The sequence below is a fragment of the Thalassophryne amazonica genome, chromosome 15, assembly GCF_902500255.1.
Source record: "Thalassophryne amazonica chromosome 15, fThaAma1.1, whole genome shotgun sequence".
In the NCBI taxonomy this organism is placed as follows: domain Eukaryota; kingdom Metazoa; phylum Chordata; class Actinopteri; order Batrachoidiformes; family Batrachoididae; genus Thalassophryne; species Thalassophryne amazonica.
The window spans coordinates 45574966-45596304 of record NC_047117.1 but is presented as its reverse complement, the minus strand read 5'-3'; the positions used below and the strand labels follow the sequence as shown (position 1 = coordinate 45596304).

The 21339-nt window shown below is 41.7% G+C and overlaps 1 protein-coding gene across 1 annotated transcript in view; it reads left to right on the top strand.

The window, feature by feature from the left end:
• LOC117525713 (CREB-binding protein-like) overlaps window positions 1–21022 on the top strand; it is a 138689-nt gene extending 117667 nt beyond the window's left edge. The window contains exons 15-17 of the mRNA XM_034187642.1: window positions 17662–17814; window positions 18187–18468; window positions 19072–21022. Of these exons, the coding sequence (XP_034043533.1) occupies window positions 17662–17814; window positions 18187–18468; window positions 19072–19971 (1335 nt within the window). The 3' untranslated portion in view covers window positions 19972–21022. The remainder of the gene's footprint in view (window positions 1–17661; window positions 17815–18186; window positions 18469–19071) is intronic.
• Window positions 21023–21339: the final 317 nt, after the last annotated feature.

The following is a 21339-nucleotide window of genomic DNA, read 5'->3' as shown; positions in this document are numbered from 1 at the left end:
CTCAATGAGGATATAAAACTATTGACGAGATAATCTATCTCACTCAGAGTTTAGGTAGCTACTCTGCCCTGTGTTGGTATATGGCATTGGAGAACATAAAGAAGGAATCATATCCTTAAACCTAGTTACAGCGCTTTCTGAAAGACTTCTACTGTAATGAAACTTATTCCCCACTGCTGGGTAGTCCATCAGAGTAAATGTAATGTTAAGAAATGATCAGACAGAAGGGGGTTTTCAGGGAATACTGTTAAGTCTTCAATTTCCATACCATAATTCAGAACAAGATCTAAGGTATGATTCAAGTGGTGGGTGGACTCATTTACATTTTGAGCAAAGCCAATCGAGTCTAATAATAGATTAAATGCAGTGTTGAGGCTGTCATTCTCAGCATCTGTGTGGATGTTAAAATCGCCCACTATAATTATCTTATCTGAGCTAAGCACTAAGTCAGACAAAAGGTTCGAAAATTCACAGAGAAACTCACAGTAATGACCAGGTGGACGATAGATAATAAATAAAACTGGTTTTTGGGACTTCCAATTTGGATGGACAAGACTAAGAGACAAGCTTTCAAATGAATTAAAGCTCTGTCTGGGTTTTTGATTAATTAATAAGCTGGAGTGGAAGATTGCTGCTAATCCTCCGCCTCGGCCTGTGCTACGAGTGTTCTGGCAGTTAGTGTGACTCGGTGGTGTTGACTCATTTAAACTAACATATTCATCCTGCTGTAACCAGGTTTCTGTAAGACAGAATAAATCAATATGTTGATCAATTATATCATTTACTAACAGGGACTTAGAAGAGACAGACTTAATGTTTAATAGACCACGTTTAACTGTTTTAGTCTGTGGTGCAGTTGAAGGTGCTATATTATTTTTTTCTTTTTGAATTTTTATGCTTAAATAGATTTTTGCTGGTTATTGGTGGTCTGGGAGCAGGCACCGTCTCTACGGGGATGGGGTAATGAGGGGATGGCGGGGAGAGAAGCTGCAGAGAGTTGTGTAAGACTACAACTCTGCTTCCTGGTCCCAACCCTGGATAGTCACGGTTTGGAGGATTTAAGAAAATTGGCCAAATTTGTAGAAATGAGAGCTGCTCCATCCAAAGTGGGATGGATGCCGTCTCTCCTAACAAGACCAGGTTTTCCCCAAAATTTTTGCCAATTATCTATGAAGCCCACCTCATTTCTTGGACACCACTCATACAGCCAGCAATTCAAGGAGATCATGCGGCTAAACATGTCACTCCCGGTCCGATTGGGGAGGGGCCCAGAGAAAACTATAGAGTCCGACATTGTTTTTGCAAAGTTACACACCGATTCAATGTTAATTTTAGTGACCTCCAATTGGCGTAACCGGGTGTCATTACTGTCGACGTGAATTACAATCTTACCAAATTTATGCTTAGCCTTAGCCAGCAGTTTCAAATTTTCTTCAATGTCACCTGCTCTGGCCCCCAGAAGACAATTGACTATGGTTGCTGGTGTCGCTAACTTCACATTTCTCAAACAGTTGCCAATAAACAGAGTTTGTTCCTCGGCGGGTGTGTCGCCGAGTGGGGAAAAACGGTTAGAGATGTGAACGGGTTGGCGGTGTACACGGGCCTTCTGTCTAGGACTACGCTTCCTCCTCACAGTCACCCAGTTGGCCTGCTTTCCCGGCTGCTCAGGATCTGCTGGAGGGGAACTAACGGCGGCTAAGCTACCTTGGTCCGCACCGACTACAGGGGCCTGGCTAGCTGTAGGATTTTCCAAGGTGCGGAGCCGAGTCTCCAATTCGCCCAGCCTGGCCTCCAAAGCTACAAATAAGCTACACTTATTACAAGTACCATTACTGCTAAAGGAGGCCGAGGAATAACTAAACATTTCACACCCAGAGCAGAAAAGTGTGGGAGACAGGAGAAGCCGCCATGCTAAACCGGCTAAGAGCTAGTAGCTGCGCTAAGCTAGCGGATTCCTAATAACACACAAAGTGAATAATGTGTAAATAATTTAGAGGTGATTCAGCAGAGGGAGTGCTTTAGTTAAGGCACGTGAAGATTACACTGTGAAACAAATCGTTATCTCGTTAACTAGATCAATCTAACTGCGCAGATTAAACAGCTAACAGATACAGCAAAACACTGCTGTGCTCCGGAACAGGAAGTGATACAATACCGCAGTGAGAGCCAACCACCAGTAGAGGCAAGCAAGAGAGGTGGGGGGAGACTGAACGAATATATATATATATATATATATATATATATATATATATATATATATATTTATACACACACACAGCAGACGGCAACAGGATTCACGAGTGAATGGGATCCCGTGAGATGAGGGAGTAAGTTGCAACAACTTGCACAGCTGTAAGACTCCTTATCATATACGTATAAATGATACGCTGATGTGATTGGATAAAACACTAAAGAATAAATAGCAATACACCCTTTTCGCGGACAGATAATATTTTTCATACCACCCGAGTAATCAGCGGGCAGCGGAACGGCGCCACGACGAAGAGGTGCGGTCAGAGGAACTGAAATACTGGTGAGTCACTATTAATAATTTCTTACGTGTCCAACCTCGTAGGTTGATCGTTAAAATTAAATTTTAGTTCTGTCCATCATCATTATTTATAGGAAAACGTTCTATTTTTTTTTTTTCTACTAAGGTTTGAACTTTGAGTGTTTACACAGGAGAGAAAAGTAAGAAAATGTTAATGCCTGCTTGAGAAAAGTGTATAAAGTGTGTAGTGAGGGGTTTTACAGCCTTAAAACATCTATAATATTGTAAAAAATAACGTTGACTACTTCGCGGATTTCGCCTATCGCAGGTTATTTTTAGAACATAACTCCCGCGATAAACGAGGGACCACTGTATATGATAAAATCGTTATGAAGTTGTTCACCAATGAATATGGCTTTTTACACCCTTCAGAAAACCATTCAACATTTATCATTTATAGGTATATGATAAAATCGTTATCAAGTTGTTTTACCAATGAATATGGCTTTTTGCACCCTTCAGGCCTCAGGGTGTATGGTTTTTTCAGGGTGTATAAAGCCATATTCATTGGTGAACAACTTGATAACTGATAATAAGAAACATTTATACAACAGCATCTGGCATGCATAACTCGGTAGCCATGCAGGCTTCCAGAGCCTCGGCGTTCCTCCCGCATAAAGCACACGGCATCTTCTAGTACATCATATCTCTGCCAAAACAGACTGTTTTTCTTTAAAATACACTTCAGTCTTTATGCTCATAATCACATTGTGTCTCACAGACAAAGCCTCCAGTATATTATTGTATGTGAGCCCCAGGTTAAAGTAAAACTTAATCAAGTTCTGGTTATCCATGGTGTGCAATCCATCCAAACGATTCGATGAACCTGTGTGTCGCCAGGCTGGAAATATGGACTCAAAAGTTATTGCGAGGGAACGCAAAATTTATTGCGAGGGAACACAATCTGGGCCAAAAAAATTAACCACCATGTCCCTAGGTGGGCTCCGTAGAGATCAGTGTAAATCCGTTGAGAAAAATTTTGGAGGGGTGGTGCAGCATGGGTCATCCATGTGAGTTAAAGCTTTCCTCATATGCATGGGAAAAATAGTAATGCAGCCGAAACTGCAAGCTAAACACACGTCATTGGTTACTTTTTCTTCAACAGCGAACCTTCAGCCAATCAGAATCTCTAAATCTGAAGTCACTGAAAGTACCCAGACATGGACATTTTGAGTTTTGTCAAGTTTTAGCTGTCAGGCTAAGACTTTAACATGGCCAAAATTACTGAGCGAGAGAACAAAGACCACGTTAAAGACATCAATAGTTGTGTAAAAAATAGGTTTAAGTTGACATGTTTGGACCGGAAGGTGGACGGGTCAAAGGCAAGACTTGGTGAATTCGTCCGAAAGGTTCAGCTACCCAGTAAAGCTCTCTGCACGTTATGTTTGGATTTCATCAACAAAACATTGTAAGAACACTGAAGAAAGAAGAAGAAAAAAGAAGAAACAAGTCACCAAAGTTGATATTAAATGGACTAATCTGCCCGGCTCCAGAAGAGCGCGGAAGAGGTGCAGTGAGCCCCAAAGCCCACGCAGCACTTGTACCACAGTAAGGGGGAGTGCTGAGCTCCTGACACCAGTCAGCGACCTAACATCCAGTGCTCAGGTGCATGTCCAATAACTCTATTCATGCAATTAAAATGTGTTTACAATCACTGAAAGTTTTAAGTCTGGTGCAGTTATTTATACTGTGCACATACTGAAGTGAACTTCAGGGCTACAAAACCAGCATTTGTATAAGGATTTTCGTCAAAAACTGTTTCCATGTTCCGTTTATTTTGTCATATAAAACTGCTAACTTAAAAACAAAAACTTGTATTTTATGGCTTTATTTTGACACGAAACAAGCTTTTTCTCAAAATGTGACCCTGTGGAGAAAACAAATTAACTAGGCAGGTATCACTGACAGAAGGTCTACATAGATAGTTTCTTTTATTAGAGTAAGACTTCCACATACCCCAACATACAAAAAAAATATAAAATGGAAATTCATGAAATTAGGTCTCTCTAGTGGCCTTGAAATGCTTCTAAAATGCTAAATACCCAGGGGCGCTGCCCCCGGACCGCTGCTGATTTTCAGAATTTTTTTTCTTTGCCCATTCTCATCCCTGCTTTCTTGTGTCATCCATGTATTTACAATTATATTAGGTATTTACATTGAACTTACTAAATAAAATCATGCACGCATGCACTTGTGCTTTTAATACATAGATGATTTACTGCCTCTTTCTGGATTGGCGTGGGTTCAGAATGGCGCCATTCATCCTTGACCTAAAATACATAACATAAAATGTCAGCTCTCCCCAGTTTGTGTGTGATCAAAATTGCACGCACAAACAGAGCTTTTTGTCTTTTTTTGCATTTTGCAGTAAGCAGGTGCGTTTAATTTGACCAACACAGACTGTGGCAGAAGACATTAAAAGCACTACACTTTTTACTTATGATACCTGGAGCATGTCACTCATGGTGACAGCAACATAACACTTGACTAAACTGAATAAAGCCAATTGAACTACAAAAACACAATAAATCAATAACGCTAACAACACTGTTAAACTAACATGAATCACAATAACATTTAAAACCCCAAACTCCCATGGTGTATTGCAGCACGGCATCCATTGCTTACTGGTTAGGTAAAATTGCTAATTTCTCAAAAAATATTTGTCCTATCAACTTTCCATTTTCGCAGCATTCATCCTTGACCCAAAATACATAAGTAAACAAAACGGAAAATGTCAGCTCTTCCTGGTTTTGCCGTGACAAAGCCATACACACGCATGCATACACGCACACAGAGGGCACTTGGCTATTATGATAAATTAATACATTTACACTGGGATACCAATTACACATCTGCAAATTAGAAAGAAGTCAGTACAAGACATACGAGGGCTGTCAATAAAGTAACGGTCCTTTTAATTTTTTTCAAAAACTATATGGATTTCATTCATATGTTTTTACGTCAGACATGCTTGAACCCTCGTGCGCATGCGTGAGTTTTTCCACGCCTGTCGGTGACGTCATTCGCCTGTGAGCACTCCTTGTGGGAGGAGTCGTCCAGCCCCTCGTCGGAATTCCTTTGTCTGAGAAGTTGCTGAGAGACTGGCGCGTTGTTTGATCAAAATTTTTTCTAAACCTGTGAGACACATCGAAGTGGACACGGTTCGAAAAATTAAGCTGGTTTTCAGTGAAAATGTTAACAGCTGATGAGAGATTTTGAGGTGATTCTGTCGCTTTAAGGACTTTTCACGGTGCGAGACGTCGTGCAGCGCTCTCAGGCGGTGTCATCAGCCTGTTCAAGCTGAAAACCTCCACATTTCAGGCTCTATTGATCCAGGATGTCGTGAGAGAACAGAGAAGTTTCAGAAGAAGTCAGTTTCAGCATTTTATCCGGATATTCCACTGTTAAAGGAGATTTTTTTAATGAAAGACGTGCGGACGGATCCGCGCGTCGGGACGCAGCCGACGCGGTGCGGCGGCACAGGAAAAACACCTCCGTGTTGATAACCATTTGTAAAATCCAGGCGGCTTTTGATGGCTTTCAGTGGAGTGAGTATATGAGAAATTGTTTAACAGGCAGGACATGTTCCAACTTGTCCTTAAGGCTTTCAACAGAGGTGTTTTTCCTTAAATCTCCTTTAACAGTGGAATATCCGGATAAAATGCTGAAACCGACTTCTTCTGAAACTTCTCTGTACTCTCACGACGTCCTGGATCAATAGAGCCTGAAATGTGGAGGTTCTCAGCTTGAACAGGCTGATGACGCCGCCTGAGAGCGCTGCGCGACGTCTCGCACCGTGAAAAGTCCTTAAAGCGACAGAATCACCTCAAAATCTCTCATCAGCCGTTAAAATTTTCACTGAAAACCAGCTTAATTTTTCGAACCGTGTCCACTTCGATGTGTCTCACAGGTATAGAAAAAATTTTGATCAAACAACGCACCAGTCTCTCAGCAACTTCTCAGACAAAGGAATTCCGACAAGGGGCTAGACGACTCCTCCCACAAGGAGTGCTCACAGGCGAATGACGTCACCGACAGGCATGGAAAAACTCACGCATGCGCACGAGGGTTCAAGCATGTCTGACGTAAAAACATATGAATGAAATCCATATAGTTTTTGAAAAAAATAAAAAGGACCGTAACTTTATTGACAGCCCTCGTACAACTGAGAGTATTTCAGCATTGCGTTATATTTTTAATGTCCATTCAGTTGAGTCTTATTTTTGTGGTGTCAACAGAAAATAAGACATTGCAAAAGTAATGCCATTGTGGCAGGTTCTGGGTATTCTCCTTTAAGCCCCCATCACACATATCAAGAATGTGCCGGAAGCAAGCCTGATACGGCAAATATTGCCATAATCCGACACGGGAGGAAAAGAGGCATGGTCTGCAGTGTCGGAGCACAGACAGACTGCGCTGTCCACACCTGTCAGATCGCATCCAGAGCATATGAAGATGACACAGACTGCTGTCAGATGGCTATAAAAGGCGCTGCAGACTGCCTGATCCCCAAAAGTCTGGATGGCAAACACGTGACCAGAGTGCTGTGTTCCTCACACGCGTGTGATGTGGTGCAAGTGCAATCCGTGCACACGCTTGGGGCTGTAATTATCATTCAGCTGTATGTGTGTATGCATAACACTGCATGGGCCACTAAGGGCACACACGTCTGCCACTGGACAGCTTCGCTCAAAGTTTGCTGGCAGTTGGGTCATGCAATCCCTCAGATGGAGCGCCTTTCCAGGGAACTTTTTTTTTCTTGTTTGCCCACTTCAGGAGCACAGTGCAACTCTGGACACCGCGATGGTTGGATTATCACATGGAAGTAATGTTTTTCGTTTGGGTGAGAGAATTCTAACTGCAGGCTTCATGTCCACGTGAATGCTGTGAAACACTCCTGGACCGCTGTTGGAGGTGAGATTCATGTTTATTAATGGTGTAACGGCCTGGCACAAGTTCCATATATCTCCTACAGAGTTAGAAGGTGAACATTTATTACAGTATGAGATCCATCCAGCTCAGAGCCTGACGCGTGTAATGACGCGTTACTGCGCAGCACGGAGAGGCGTAGCTGCCTGTGTTATAATGGAGACAATAGTTCACAATATTTATGTCACCCATGGGAATGAATGGACAAATATCTGTACTGTAAGGTCTATTGTGGCTATAACAGTCTGTTCAGATTTCCGGCGGCATGCGCACAGTAGCGCACGGAGCTTTCGGTTTGATAGCTGCTGTTCACATTCATTGTACATGATCATAATTCAAAATTATTATTGTGATGAAGCGTGCCACGTACATTTTAACAGTTCCTTTCTGCTCCAGGGGGAGGTGGACATTATTATACGTAGCACGTGCAGGTCATACTGACAAGCTTTGCAGTTCCAGATCTATCTCGAGGTTTCCTCGTATGCGTTCAGATCGTTTCGTATCCCGTTTTGCTGCCATTGGAATATGTAAATTGCAGTTAGATGGTCCTCAGATAACACATGGACCACCATGGGATAGGTGTTCCATCTCGACCACGGCTGGAGAGTTTTGAACATGTGCATCACATTTGGGGCTGCCTGCCAATTTTGACTGTGTTGACTTCTGCAGATGGCTCTAAGAACGTTTTGGAACTGAAATCCAACACCTTTTGGATGTGTGCCAATTCATAAGTCCGACGCCACTCTGCGTGATTCCGGCTATGTGTGATGGGGATATTAAGTTTAATCCAAGAGGATGGCATAGACTGGTATGTGAATAAAGTCCTTGGTGTTTTTTAAAACTCCAGTAGTTTGTCCTCTCATACTGGTGTGAGAAATAATGCTGACGGTTTGGAAATAAAAGGTCTTCCCACAGACCTCAGAGAACCTTCATTTTTTTCTGCAGATTTTTAATTAAAAAAAAATTCATTTGCGTTACTTGTTGATTTTTGCTCTTGCTAGCCAGCTAACTTGATCTCCACTAATGGTTACTTCCAACCTCGTGCACCTTTGACCACAAAGATGGGAAAAAACCAAACACCACACATGCTATCTGGACTTTGATCTCCTTTTTTGTATATTTTAATCAATTTCAATTTATTTCCTTTATATAGCGCCAAATCACTACAGAGTTGCCTCAAGGCGCTTCACACAGGTAAGGTGTAACCTTACCAACCCCCAGAGCAACAGTGGTAAAGAAAAACTCCCTCTGAGGAAGAAACCTCAAGCAGACCAGACTCTGCTTGGGCCATGCTACAAACATAAATTACAGAAACAATTCACAGAACAATTCACAGACGAATATAAAACAGGAGGGTCGCCAACACAAACACAATTCCCATCTCTGAATGGAACTGCACCTTAAACAGAGAGAAAACAGAATCAGGCATCAGAAAGACAAAAAATAGTGTATAATTTGCCAGCATTAATCAACAAGAAAAACAGAAGAAATACTAAGATGATCGCCGGCCACTAGGTAAAGTTGAGGCCGCGGCCCGCTCCAATTACTAATAACGTGAATTAAGAGTAAAAAGTGTAAAACAAAACTGTACCAGTATGCTAGCCATATGAAAGAGAAAAGAAGTGCGTCTTAAGTCTGGACTTGAAAGTCTCCACAGAATCTGATTGTTTTATTGATGCAGGGAGACCATTCCACAGAACAGGGCACAATAAGAGAAAGCTCTGTGACCCACAGACTTCTTATTCACCCTAGGGACACAAAGTAGTCCTGCACCCTGAGAACGTAAAGCCTGGGCCGGTATGTAAGGTTTATTTAGGTCAGCTAGGTAGGGAGGTGCCAGTCCATGAATCTGATCTCACTGGGACAGGAAGCCAGTGAAGAGATGCCAAAATGGGTGTAATATGGTCGAACTTTCTGCTTCGTGTCAGAGGTCTGGCTGCAGCATTTTCAACCAATTGGAGAGCTCTAATACTAGACTGCGGTAAACCAGAAAATAGAACATTGCAGTAGTCCAATCTAGAAGAGATGAACGCATGGATCAGGGTCTCAGCATCAGCCATAGACAGGATGGGACGAATCTTCACTATATTTTGCAGGTGGGTGGAAGAAAGCAGTCCTACAACCCCTGGCAAAAATTATGGAATCACCGGCCTCGGAGGATGTTCATTCAGTTGTTTAATTTTGTAGAAAAAAAGCAGATCAGACATGACACAAAACTAATCATTTCAAATGGCAACTTTGTGGATTTAAGAAACACTATAAGAAATCAGGAAAAAAAATTGTGGCAGTCAGTAACGGTTACTTTTTTAGACCAAGCAGAGGGAAAAAAATATGGAATCGCTCAATTGAGGAAAAAATTATGGAATCATGAAAATCAAAAGAACGCTCCAACACATCACTAGTATTTTGTTGCACCACTACACCACTACTGCTTTTATAACAGCTTGCAGTCTCTGAGGCATGGACTTAATGAGTGACAAACAGTACTCTTCATCAATCTGGCTCCAACTTTCTCTGATTGCTGTTGCCAGATCAGCTTTGCAGGTTGGAGCCTTGTCATGGACCATTTTCTTCAACTTCCACCAAAGATTTTCAATTGGATTAAGATCCGGACTATTTGCAGGCCATGACATTGACCCTATGTGTCTTTTTGCAAGGAATGTTTTCACAGTTTTTTGGCAAGATGCATTATCATCTTGAAAAATGATATCATCCCCAAACATCCTTTCAATTGATGGGATAAGAAAAGTGTCCAAAATATCAACGTAAACTTGTGCATTTATTGATGACGTAATGACAGCCATCTCCCCAGTGCCTTTACCTGACATGCAGCCCCATATCATCAATGACTGTGGAAATTTACATGTTCTCTTCAGGCAGTCATCTTTATGAATCTCAGTGGAACGGCACCAAACAAAAGTTCCAGCATCATCACCTTTCTCAATGCAGATTCGAGATTCATCACTGAATATGACTTTCATCCAGTCATCCACAGTCCACGATTGCTTTTCCTTAGCCCATTGTAACCTTGTTTTTTCCTGTTTAGATGTTAATGATGGCTTTCGTTTAGCTTTTCTGTATGTAAATCCCATTTCCTTTAGGCGGTTTCTTACAGTTCAGTCACAGACGTTGACTCCAGTTTCCTCCCATTTGTTCCTCATTTGTTGTGCATTTTCGATTTTTGAGACATATTGCTTTTTCTGTCTTGACGCTTTGATGTCTTCCTTGGTCTACCATTATGTTTCACTTTAACAACCTTCCCATGTTGTTTGTATTTGGTCCAGAGTTTAGACACAGCTGACTGTGAACAACCAACATCTTTTGCAGCATTGCATGATGATTTACCCTCTTAAGAGTTTGATAATCCTCTCCTTTGTTTCAATTGACATCTCTCGTGTTGGAGCCATGATTCATGTCAGTCCACTTGGTGATTCCATAATTTATTCCTCAGAATTGAGTGAGTCCATATTTTTTTCCCTCTGCTTGGTCTAAAAAAGTAACCGTTACTGTCTGCCACAGTTTTTTTTTCCTGATTTCTTATAGTGTTTCTTAAAGCCAGATAGTTGCCATTTGAAATGACTTTAGTTTTGTGTCATTTCTGTGATCTGCTTTTTTTCTACAAAATTAAACAACTGAATGAACATCCTCCGAGGCCGGTGATTCCATAATTTTTGCCAGGGGTTGTAGTAATATTTCTAATATGGAGGCCAAAGGACAACGAAAGATCAGAAATTACCCCAAGGTTCCTCACTTTGTCAGTGTGATGTATGACACACGAGCCTAGGCTGAGTGTTAACTGGTCAAATTGATGCCAATGTCTCACTGGACCAAGAACCATCATTTCAGTCTTATCAGAGTTTAAGAGTAGGAAGTTTCTAGACATCCAACTTCTCACTGCTGCAAGGCAATCTTCTAAGGATTTTATGTGAACAAGATTACTAGCAGTTATCGGCATATATAATCACTTCCTGTTCCGGAGCACAGCGGTGTTTTGCTGTATCTGTTAGCTGTTTAATCTGTGCAGTTAGATTGATCTAGTTACCTAGATAACGATTTGTTTTGCAGTGTTATCTTCACGTGCCTTAACTAAAGCACTCCCTCTGCTGAATCACCTTTAAATTATTTACACATTATTCACTGTGTGTTTTTAGGAATCCGCTAGCTTAGCGCAACTACTAGCTCTTAGCCGGTTTAGCATGGCGGCTTCTCCCGTCTCTCCCGCACTTTTCTGCTCTGGGTGTGAAATGTTTAGTTATTCCTCGGCCTCCTTTAGCGGTAATGGTACTTGTAATAAGTGTAGCTTATTCGTAGCTTTGGAGGCCAGGCTGGGCGAATTGGAGACTCGGCTCCGCACCTTGGAAAATTCTACAGCTAGCCAGGCCCCTGTAGTCGGTGCGGACCAAGGTAGCTTAGCCGCCGTTAGTTTCCCTCTGGCAGATCCCGAGCAGCCGGGAAAGCAGGCCGACTGGGTGACTGTGAGGAGGAAGCCCTAAACAGAAGCCCCGTGTACACCGCCAACCCGTTCACATTTCTAACCATTTTTCCCTACTCGGCGACACACCCGCCGAGTAACAAACTGGTTATTGGCGACTCTGTTTTGAGAAATGTGAAGTTAGCAACACCAGCAACCATAGTCAGTTGTCTTCCGGGGGCCAGAGCAGGCGACATTGAAGGAAATTTGAAACTGCTGGCTAAGGCTAAGCGTAAATTTGGTAAGATTGTAATTCACGTCGGCAGTAATGACACCCGGTTACGCCAATCGGCGGTCACTAAAATTAACATTGAATCGGTGTGTAACTTTGCAAAAACAATGTCGGACTCTGTAGTTTTCTCTGGGCCCCTCCCCAATCAGACCGGGAGTGACATGTTTAGTCGCATGTTCTCCTTGAATTGCTGGCTGTCTGAGTGGTGTCCAAAAAATGAGGTGGGCTTCATAGATAATTGGCAAAGCTTCTGGGGAAAACCTGATCTTGTTAGGAGAGACGGCATCCATCCCACTTTGGATGGAGCAGCTCTCATTTCTAGAAATCTGGCCAATTTTCTTAAATCCTCCAAACTGTGACTATCCAGGGTTGGGACCAGGAAGCAGAGTTGTAGTCTTACACACCTCTCTGCAGCTTCTCTCCCCCTGCCATCCCCTCATTACCCCATCCCCGTAGAGACGGTGCCTGCTCCCAGACCACCAATAACCAGCAAAAATCTATTTAAGCATAAAAATTCAAAAAGAAAAAATAATATAGCACCTTCAACTGCACCAGAGACTAAAACAGTTAAATGTGGTCTATTAAACATTAGGTCTCTCTCTTCTAAGTCCCTGTTAGTAAATGATATAATAATTGATCAACATATTGATTTATTCTGCCTTACAGAAACCTGGTTACAGCAGGATGAATATGTTAGTTTAAATGAGTCAACACCCCCGAGTCACACTAACTGCCAGAACGCTCGTAGCACGGGCCGAGGCAGAGGATTAGCAGCAATCTTCCATTCCAGCTTATTAATTAATCAAAAACCCAGACAGAGCTTTAATTCATTTGAAAGCTTGACTCTTAGGCTTGTCCATCCAAATTGGAAGTCCCAAAAACCAGTTTTATTTATCTATCGTCCTCCTGGTCGTTACTGTGAGTTTCTCTGTGAATTTTCAGAACTTTTGTCTGACTTAGTGCTTAGCTCAGATAAGATAATTATAGTGGGCGATTTTAACATCCACACAGATGCTGAGAATGACAGCCTCAACACTGCATTTAATCTATTATTAGACTCAATTGGCTTTGCTCAAAATGTAAATGAGTCCACCCACCACTTTAATCATATCTTAGATCTTGTTCTGACTTATGGTATGGAAATTGAAGACTTAACAGTATTCCCTGAAAACTCCCTTCTGTCTGATCATTTCTTAATAACATTTACATTTACTCTGATGGACTACCCAGCAGTGGGGAATAAGTTTCATTACACTAGAAGTCTTTCAGAAAGCACTGTAACTAGGTTTAAGGATATGATTCCTTCTTTATGTTCTCTAATGCCATATACCAACACAGTGCAGAGTAGCTACCTAAACTCTGTAAGTGAGATAGAGTATCTCGTCAATAGTTTTACATCCTCATTGAAGACAACTTTGGATGCTGTAGCTCCTCTGAAAAAGAGAGCTTTAAATCAGAAGTGCCTGACTCCGTGGTATAACTCACAAACTTGCAGCTTAAAGCAGATAACCCGTAAGTTGGAGAGGAAATGGCGTCTCACTAATTTAGAAGATCTTCACTTAGCCTGGAAAAAGAGTCTGTTGCTCTATAAAAAAGCCCTCTGTAAAGCTAGGACATCTTACTACTCATCACTAATTGAAGAAAATAAGAACAACCCCAGGTTTCTTTTCAGCACTGTAGCCAGGCTGACAAAGAGTCAGAGCTCTATTGAGCCGAGTATTCCTTTAACTTTAACTAGTAATGACTTCATGACTTTCTTTGCTAATAAAATGTTAACTATTAGAGAAAAAATTACTCATAACCATCCCAAAGACGTATTGTTATCTTTGGCTGCTTTCAGTGATGCCGGTATTTGGTTAGACTCTTTCTCTCCGATTGGTCTGTCTGAGTTATTTTTATTAGTTACTTCATCCAAACCATCAACATGTCTATTAGACCCCATTCCTACCAGGCTGCTCAAGGAAGCCCTACCATTATTTAATGCTTCGATCTTAAATATGATCAATCTATCTTTATTAGTTGGCTATGTACCACAGGCTTTTAAGGTGGCAGTAATTAAACCATTACTTAAAAAGCCATCACTTGACCCAGCTATCTTAGCTAATTATAGGCCAATCTCCAACCTTCCTTTTCTCTCAAAAATTCTTGAAAGGGTAGTTGTAAAACAGCTAACTGATCATCTGCAGAGGAATGGTCTATTTGAAGAGTTTCAGTCAGGTTTTAGAATTCATCATAGTACAGAAACAGCATTAGTGAAGGTTACAAATGATCTTCTTATGGCCTCAGACAGTGGACTCATCTCTGTGCTTGTTCTGTTAGACCTCAGTGCTGCTTTTGATACTGTTGACCATAAAATTTTATTACAGAGATTAGAGCATGCCATAGGTATTAAGGCACTGCGCTGCGGTGGTTTGAATCATATTTATCTAATAGATTACAATTTGTTCATGTAAATGGGGAATCTTCTTCACAGACTAAGGTTAATTATGGAGTTCCACAAGGTTCTGTGCTAGGACCAATTTTATTCACTTTATACATGCTTCCCTTAGGCAGTATTATTAGACGGCATTGCTTAAATTTTCATTGTTACGCAGATGATACCCAGCTTTATCTATCCATGAAGCCAGAGGACACACACCAATTATCTAAACTGCAAGATTGTCTTACAGACATAAGGACATGGATGACCTCTAATGCTTTTTTGCATTTACGCAGTATCTCTAAAATTAGAAAGGTCTTGTCTGAGTGATGCTGAAAAACTAATTCATGCATTTATTTCCTCTAGGCTGGACTATTGTAATTCATTATTATCAGGTTGTCCTAGACGTTCCCTGAAAAGCCTTCAGTTAATTCAAAATGCTGCAGCTAGAGTACTAACGGGGACTAGAAGGAGAGAGCATATCTCACCCATATTGGCCTCTCTTCATTGGCTTCCTGTTAATTCTAGAATAGAACTTAAAATTCTTCTTCTTACTTATAAGGTTTTGAATAATCAGGTCCCTTCTTATCTTAGGGACCTCATAGTACCATATCACCCCAATAGAGCGCTTCGCTCTCAGACTGCAGGCTTACTTGTAGTTCCTAGGGTTTGTAAGAGTAGAATGGGAGGCAGAGCCTTCAGCTTTCAGGCTCCTCTCCTGTGGAACCAGCTCCCAATTCGGATCAGGGAGACAGACACCCTCTCTACTTTTAAGATTAGGCTTAAAACTTTCCTTTTTGCTAAAGCTTATAGTTAGGGCTGGATCAGGTGACCCTGAACCATCCCTTAGTTATGCTGCTATAGACTTAGACTGCTGGGGGGTTCCCATGATGCACTGAGTGTTTCTTTCTCTTTTTGCTCTGTATGCACCACTCTGCATTTGATCATTAGTGATTGATCTCTGCTCCCCTCCACAGCATGTCTTTTTCCTGGTTCTCTCCCTCAGCCCCAACCAGTCCCAGCAGAGGACTGCCCCTCCCTGAGCCTGGTTCTGCTGGAGGTTTCTTCCTGTTAAAAGGGGAGTTTTTCCTTCCCACTGTCGCCAAGTGCTTGCTCACAGGGGGTCGTTTTGACCATTGGGGTTTTTACGTAATTATTGTATGGCCTTGCCTTGCAATGTGGAGCGCCTTGGGGCAACTGTTTGTTGTGATTTGGCGCTATATATATAAAATTGATTGAATTGATTGATATATAACTGAGTATCATCTGCATAGCAGTGAAAGGTAATCCCAAAACGCCGCAATATGTGCCCAAGGGGTGCTATATAAAGGGAGAAAAGCAGGGGGCCTAAGACAGACCCCTGTGGAACCCCAAATTTCATGTCACTAAGGTTAGAGGTAGTGTTATTGTACCAAACACAGTGAGAACGACTGGTCAAGTATGACATCAGCCATGCAAGGGCACTCCCAGTAATCCCAAAATGATTTTCCAGCCTATCAAATAGAATATGATGATCTACAGTATCAAATGTAGCACTGAGATCTAACAGCAACAGAACTGTAGTCCATTAATAAATTTTGTGAGTAAGATTGACCATGATTTTGTGACTCATCATTGGTCTGACAGCAACGCAGCTTCAAATTATCATCACATCATTTGATTACATAAATCCAAAACCTGCTATGTGTGGAATAGAGAGCTGCATTGAGATTAGGTCCCGCCGAGTCCATGGGGCCCAACTCAAATCTGGCAGGAGCAGGCAGTCAGAAATAAATGGTAAATGGACTGCATTTATATAGCGCTTTTCCATCTGCATCAGATGCTCAAAGCACTTGACAAATAATGCCTCACCTTCACTTGATGTGAAGGTGCTGCCATACAAGGTACTCACTACACACTGGGAGCAACTAGGGGATTAAGGACCTTGCCCAAGGGCCCTTAGTGATTTTTCCACCAGCCAAAAAACTGCACTTCTTAAGAAGTGGCAGTACCAGCCTGGTTCAGAAATCAACTATTTTACCAGCAACCTGTATCATATGCAATAAAGTGGACAAGTAGATAACGGCCATTGTGTTTGTATTATATTTCATGAATTACATGTATTCTCTAAGTTTGCCTTGATAAGAGTTAGGCCCAGTGCTGAGCTGGTTACCTTATTAATATCAAATATTTTTTAAGCTTATGTATCAAATCAAAACACTCTGCAACTTTTATTTCTAATGTCTGCAAGTTGTGCCAAAAAAACTGCTGCAACAAAAAAAAAGCTGCAACAAAATTGGCTTTGTTAACATTTGTATGCCAGTACATGAATGAAAAGACATAATTATTTTGCTAATCTCAACATTGACATCTCTTTGTATTTTTTCAAAGGATTCTGACACTGAAAGTTTGCAGGTTTTTCTAAATTCAAAGCAAATGATTTTTCTTCCACAGCATAAGAGGACATGATTACAGTCTTTTTGAGATGATTCAGTTGTGTTGATGAGCTCCATCAAATCATTATTGTTCTCATCACAATTAATTTAAATGCCCTTTTGGAAAATCGCTTTGTAAGGATTAATGGAAGCTGGCAGGGCAGTAACGGATGGACAACATGCATGAAGACAACTTATTTTAAATTGTGTGCTACATCAGCCCTATAGACAAGAGAAGCATGGAAAGCTTTGTTGTTTGTGTGTGTTTATAATATTACAATTTATAATTAGTTTTGTAATTGAAAAACGGTCAACATGCATTCATGAGTGGGAGGATGACCTCATAAACATTTCATTTTCTCACAGCTGGAAAGTCAGTATTGTTTAATGTGACTAATCATGACTGTCATTTGAAAATCACACTTATAAGTCTTTGTTTTGGGTTTAAAAACAAAATTAATCATTCAGCCTTAACAGCACCCAATAAAATATTTGATCCACTGTTTATTCTCCTGTACTAAATGACAGGTGTTATTGTGAAGCCCTGAAAATGATTTCTGTTTCACTTTGTGATATTTATTCAGCAGCAAGTATGAAATGTGTTTTAAATAAACTTGCTTGATGTCTTTTGTGTGTCCTCAGGGTACACAATGTGACAGCACAAATGCTGAGAAGAAGTACAAAAAGGGGACACATAATAAGAGCAGCATCAGTGAAGCCAATAAACCTGGGATGCCAACTGTAGCCAATGATCTGTCCCATAAGCTCTATACCACCATGGAAAGACACAAAGAGGTGGGATTTGTTATTATACAAGTTACAAATGCCGGTTAAGACTGTGTGCATATTGTGCTTAAGGTATATTATTGATACATGTGTATTTGTGTGAAACATTTGGCATTTAATGGTTGTCGTCGTCTTTATATCTACAAGGACAAACTGTTGACCCCAGAAAACAGATACGGTTTGTAACTAGCAGCTGCTAATTACAGTTTTGTTTATGGACTGCTAGTTACAAACCGTATATACTGCAACTACCATTAGTGTGGGTAGTTGTTTCCCTTCACAAATACTGTCTGGTGTTTCTGAAAATCTGTACTGAATGTGTTTGAATGCTGTCAGTTTGTCACTGTGCTTTTCTAACTCTGATTTCTCTCCGTGTTGAAGGTCTTCTTTGTGATTCACCTCCACTCCAGCCCGATAGCCAACAGCCTGCCACCCATTGTTGACCCTGACCCCTTGTTCTCCTGTGATCTAATGGACGGCCGTGATGCCTTCCTGACGTTGGCCAGGGACAAACATTGGGAGTTCAGCTCTTTGAGGAGGTGTAAGTGGAGCACACTGTGCATGTTGGTTGAGCTCCACAACCAGTGCCAGGACCGCTTTGTCTACACGTGTAATGAGTGTAAGCACCATGTGGAGACACGCTGGCACTGCACAGTCTGTGAGGTGAGATACTGTTTTCAGACTTGTTTTTAAGTGGGTGAAACTATCCAGTGATAAAGTTTTAATTATAAGGATAATTGCACACCAACTGCTGCTTGAGGGAACTACTTAAAAACTGTGTGGGAGTTCAAATGTATGCCTTCAGAAATGGGGGTAACTTGTTAGCTGTGCTTTTATCCTGGTGAAATTTGTGATAAATGGATCAGAATGTGTGAAATCTCTTCATACTGCTAATGCACCGTAATCCTCATCTGCTATCTTCTTGCTTTGTACTACTTTTTCATAATTCTTAGTTTCACTAATATTTGACTATATACACAATGTCCTTAAGTCAGCACCAGCTTTAGCAGTTTTATGAGGTGAAAACTAGTGCTGTGGGTGTGTGGGTTTTAAGTGGCTTTTGGAAGATGCTGAATTTGAGTGATATTGCAGCTGGATGTTAGCCTGAGTTTCAGATTTTAAAAAAATGTGCACTTAGAGTAAATTTGTAGCTGATCGGACTTTTGTACATCTTTGCTCCAGGAACCGCAGAAAACTGAAAGTCTATTTTTACAATTGCCTGCTCTGAACACAGTTATGTGAACTACTTTTCCTCTGTTTCCTCAGGATTTTTATCTGTGTATTAACTGCTACAACACCAAGGGCCATGAGCATCAGATGGTGAAGCGGGGCCTTGATCTGGATGATGACAGCAACAGTCAGAGTGGAGAGGCCTCAAAACGCCCACAAGAAAGCCAGCGCTTTAGTATCCAACGCTGCATTCAGTCTCTGGTCCACGCTTGTCACTGTCATGATGCCATCTGTTCTCTGCCATCCTGCAAAAAGATGAAGAGAGTGGTGAAGCACAACAAAAGTTGCAAGTGCAGTGCCAATGGTGGATGCCCTGTGTGCAAACAACTTATTGCTTTATGCTATCACCATGCAAAGCGATGCCAGGACAAAACATGCCTTGTCCCACTTTGTCAAAACATCAAGCGCAAGCTTCACCAACAGAAAATACGGCAGTGGTTCCAGCAGTTTCTGTTGATGAAGCAAATGACCACAGCACAAAGTGGAACCATGCGCCTACCAGCCCCTCCATCCTTATCTGGCCCCACAAACACCCCACAGACACCTCGGCAGCCACTTTTCAGCCAACCACAGTTTCGCAGCTCTGCAGGGGTTGCATCTCCTTCCCTTTCCACTGCACCACACAGTGACCAGCCTGGCACAGCCCCAGGAGTTTGGCCTGGACCTACACGTCCCCTGCAGGCAGCAGAGCAACAACAGTCAAGGCTTCCCCAAAGCCGGCCCCGAAGGGAACCTTTCTTGCCGCAGGTGCACCTTCCTCCGCAGCTTCATACTTTGCTTCAGACGCCTGATGCAGTTCCACATGGCACCATGGAGGAGCTTCTCCGTGCCGTGAGGTCTCCCACCTCTCCTCAACAGCAAGCTCAAGTCTTGAGTATCTTGAGGTCAAACCCCTATCTAACAGCTGCTTTCATCTATCGGCGAATGACTAAGTAGGTAAACTAGCAACAGCAGCCTGGTATGCCAGTAATACAGGCCATGGTGATACCAGTAGCAGTACAGAGGCCTGAAATGCTCCTCCTGCAGCCTCCCATTTGAGTTTGGCTGCTATATTGGCTCATGGACAAATAAATCCAACACACAGCCCCAACACCCAGATCCAGCTTCTTTTCCTTCAGCAGCTTCTAAGACAGCAGCAACAGGTGGTGATGTCTCACAAACACTTCAGCTCCCTGTTCAGTGTACAGTCGCAACTTATTCCCAGCACCACATGCAGCAGCAACAGATAGCCACGCAAGAGGTGGTGGGGAACCAACGGGACGACATCCACCATGGTACAGATAGAACAGCCCAACATGGGCAAGGACTTCATCCAGAAATACAGCTACAGTTTTCTACACCTGTGAGACAAAGTTTTTATTTTCCAAGCTACTAACATGATTCAGGCTGCACAATATATTTCAGCATTGTTTTTGATGTGCACATGCGCAATAGCTAGACTTGTGAAGCGCTGTGTTAAATTAGGCAAATTGAACTTGTTAGCCAACCTCTTGAGTTGCTTGATTTATTAAAGAAACAAAATTTTGATCTTCTATGACTAATCTGAGTGTTCTATCTGATGCACTGTAATTTACTCCAGTTAGGGTTCTTGCAAGTTTAGTTTGAATTTGTTTTTTCCCCTGCTAGTAATCTAATGCAGATGCTGCATCTCAAGCTAACTGCAGTTTGTCACAATCTTTCTGTGCCTGTCACTGTTGAATTGTAGGGAAAGAGGTTCCAGGAAATATGAGCCTGGGCACCACAATTGCACAAATCCAACCTGTGTCTATAATATTTACATTTACATTGTCACTTCGCAAAATACTCCAAGTTGATTTAAATTTGAGCTAATCTGACAACATTTGTAATATTCAAAAGTTTTGTTGTGAAAAGTGGGAACCCAAGGACCGTATACAACCCCTGGCAAAAATAATGGAATCACCGGCCTCGGAGGATGTTCATTCAGTTGTTTAATTTTGTAGAAAAAAAGCAGATCACAGACATGACACAAAAATAAAGTCATTTCAAATGGCAACTTTCTGGCTTTAAGAAACACTATAAGAAATCAGGGGGAAAAAAATTGTGTCAGTCAGTAACGGACTATTTGCAGGCCATGACATTGACCCTATGTGTCTTTTTGCAAGGAATGTTTCCACAGTTTTTGCGCTATGGCAAGATGCATTATCATCTTGAAAAATGATTTCATCATCCCCAAACATCCTTTCAATTGATGGGATAAGAAAAGTGTCCAAAATATCAATGTAAACTTGTGCATTTATTGATGATGTAATGACAGCCATCTCCCCAGTGCCTTTACCTGACATG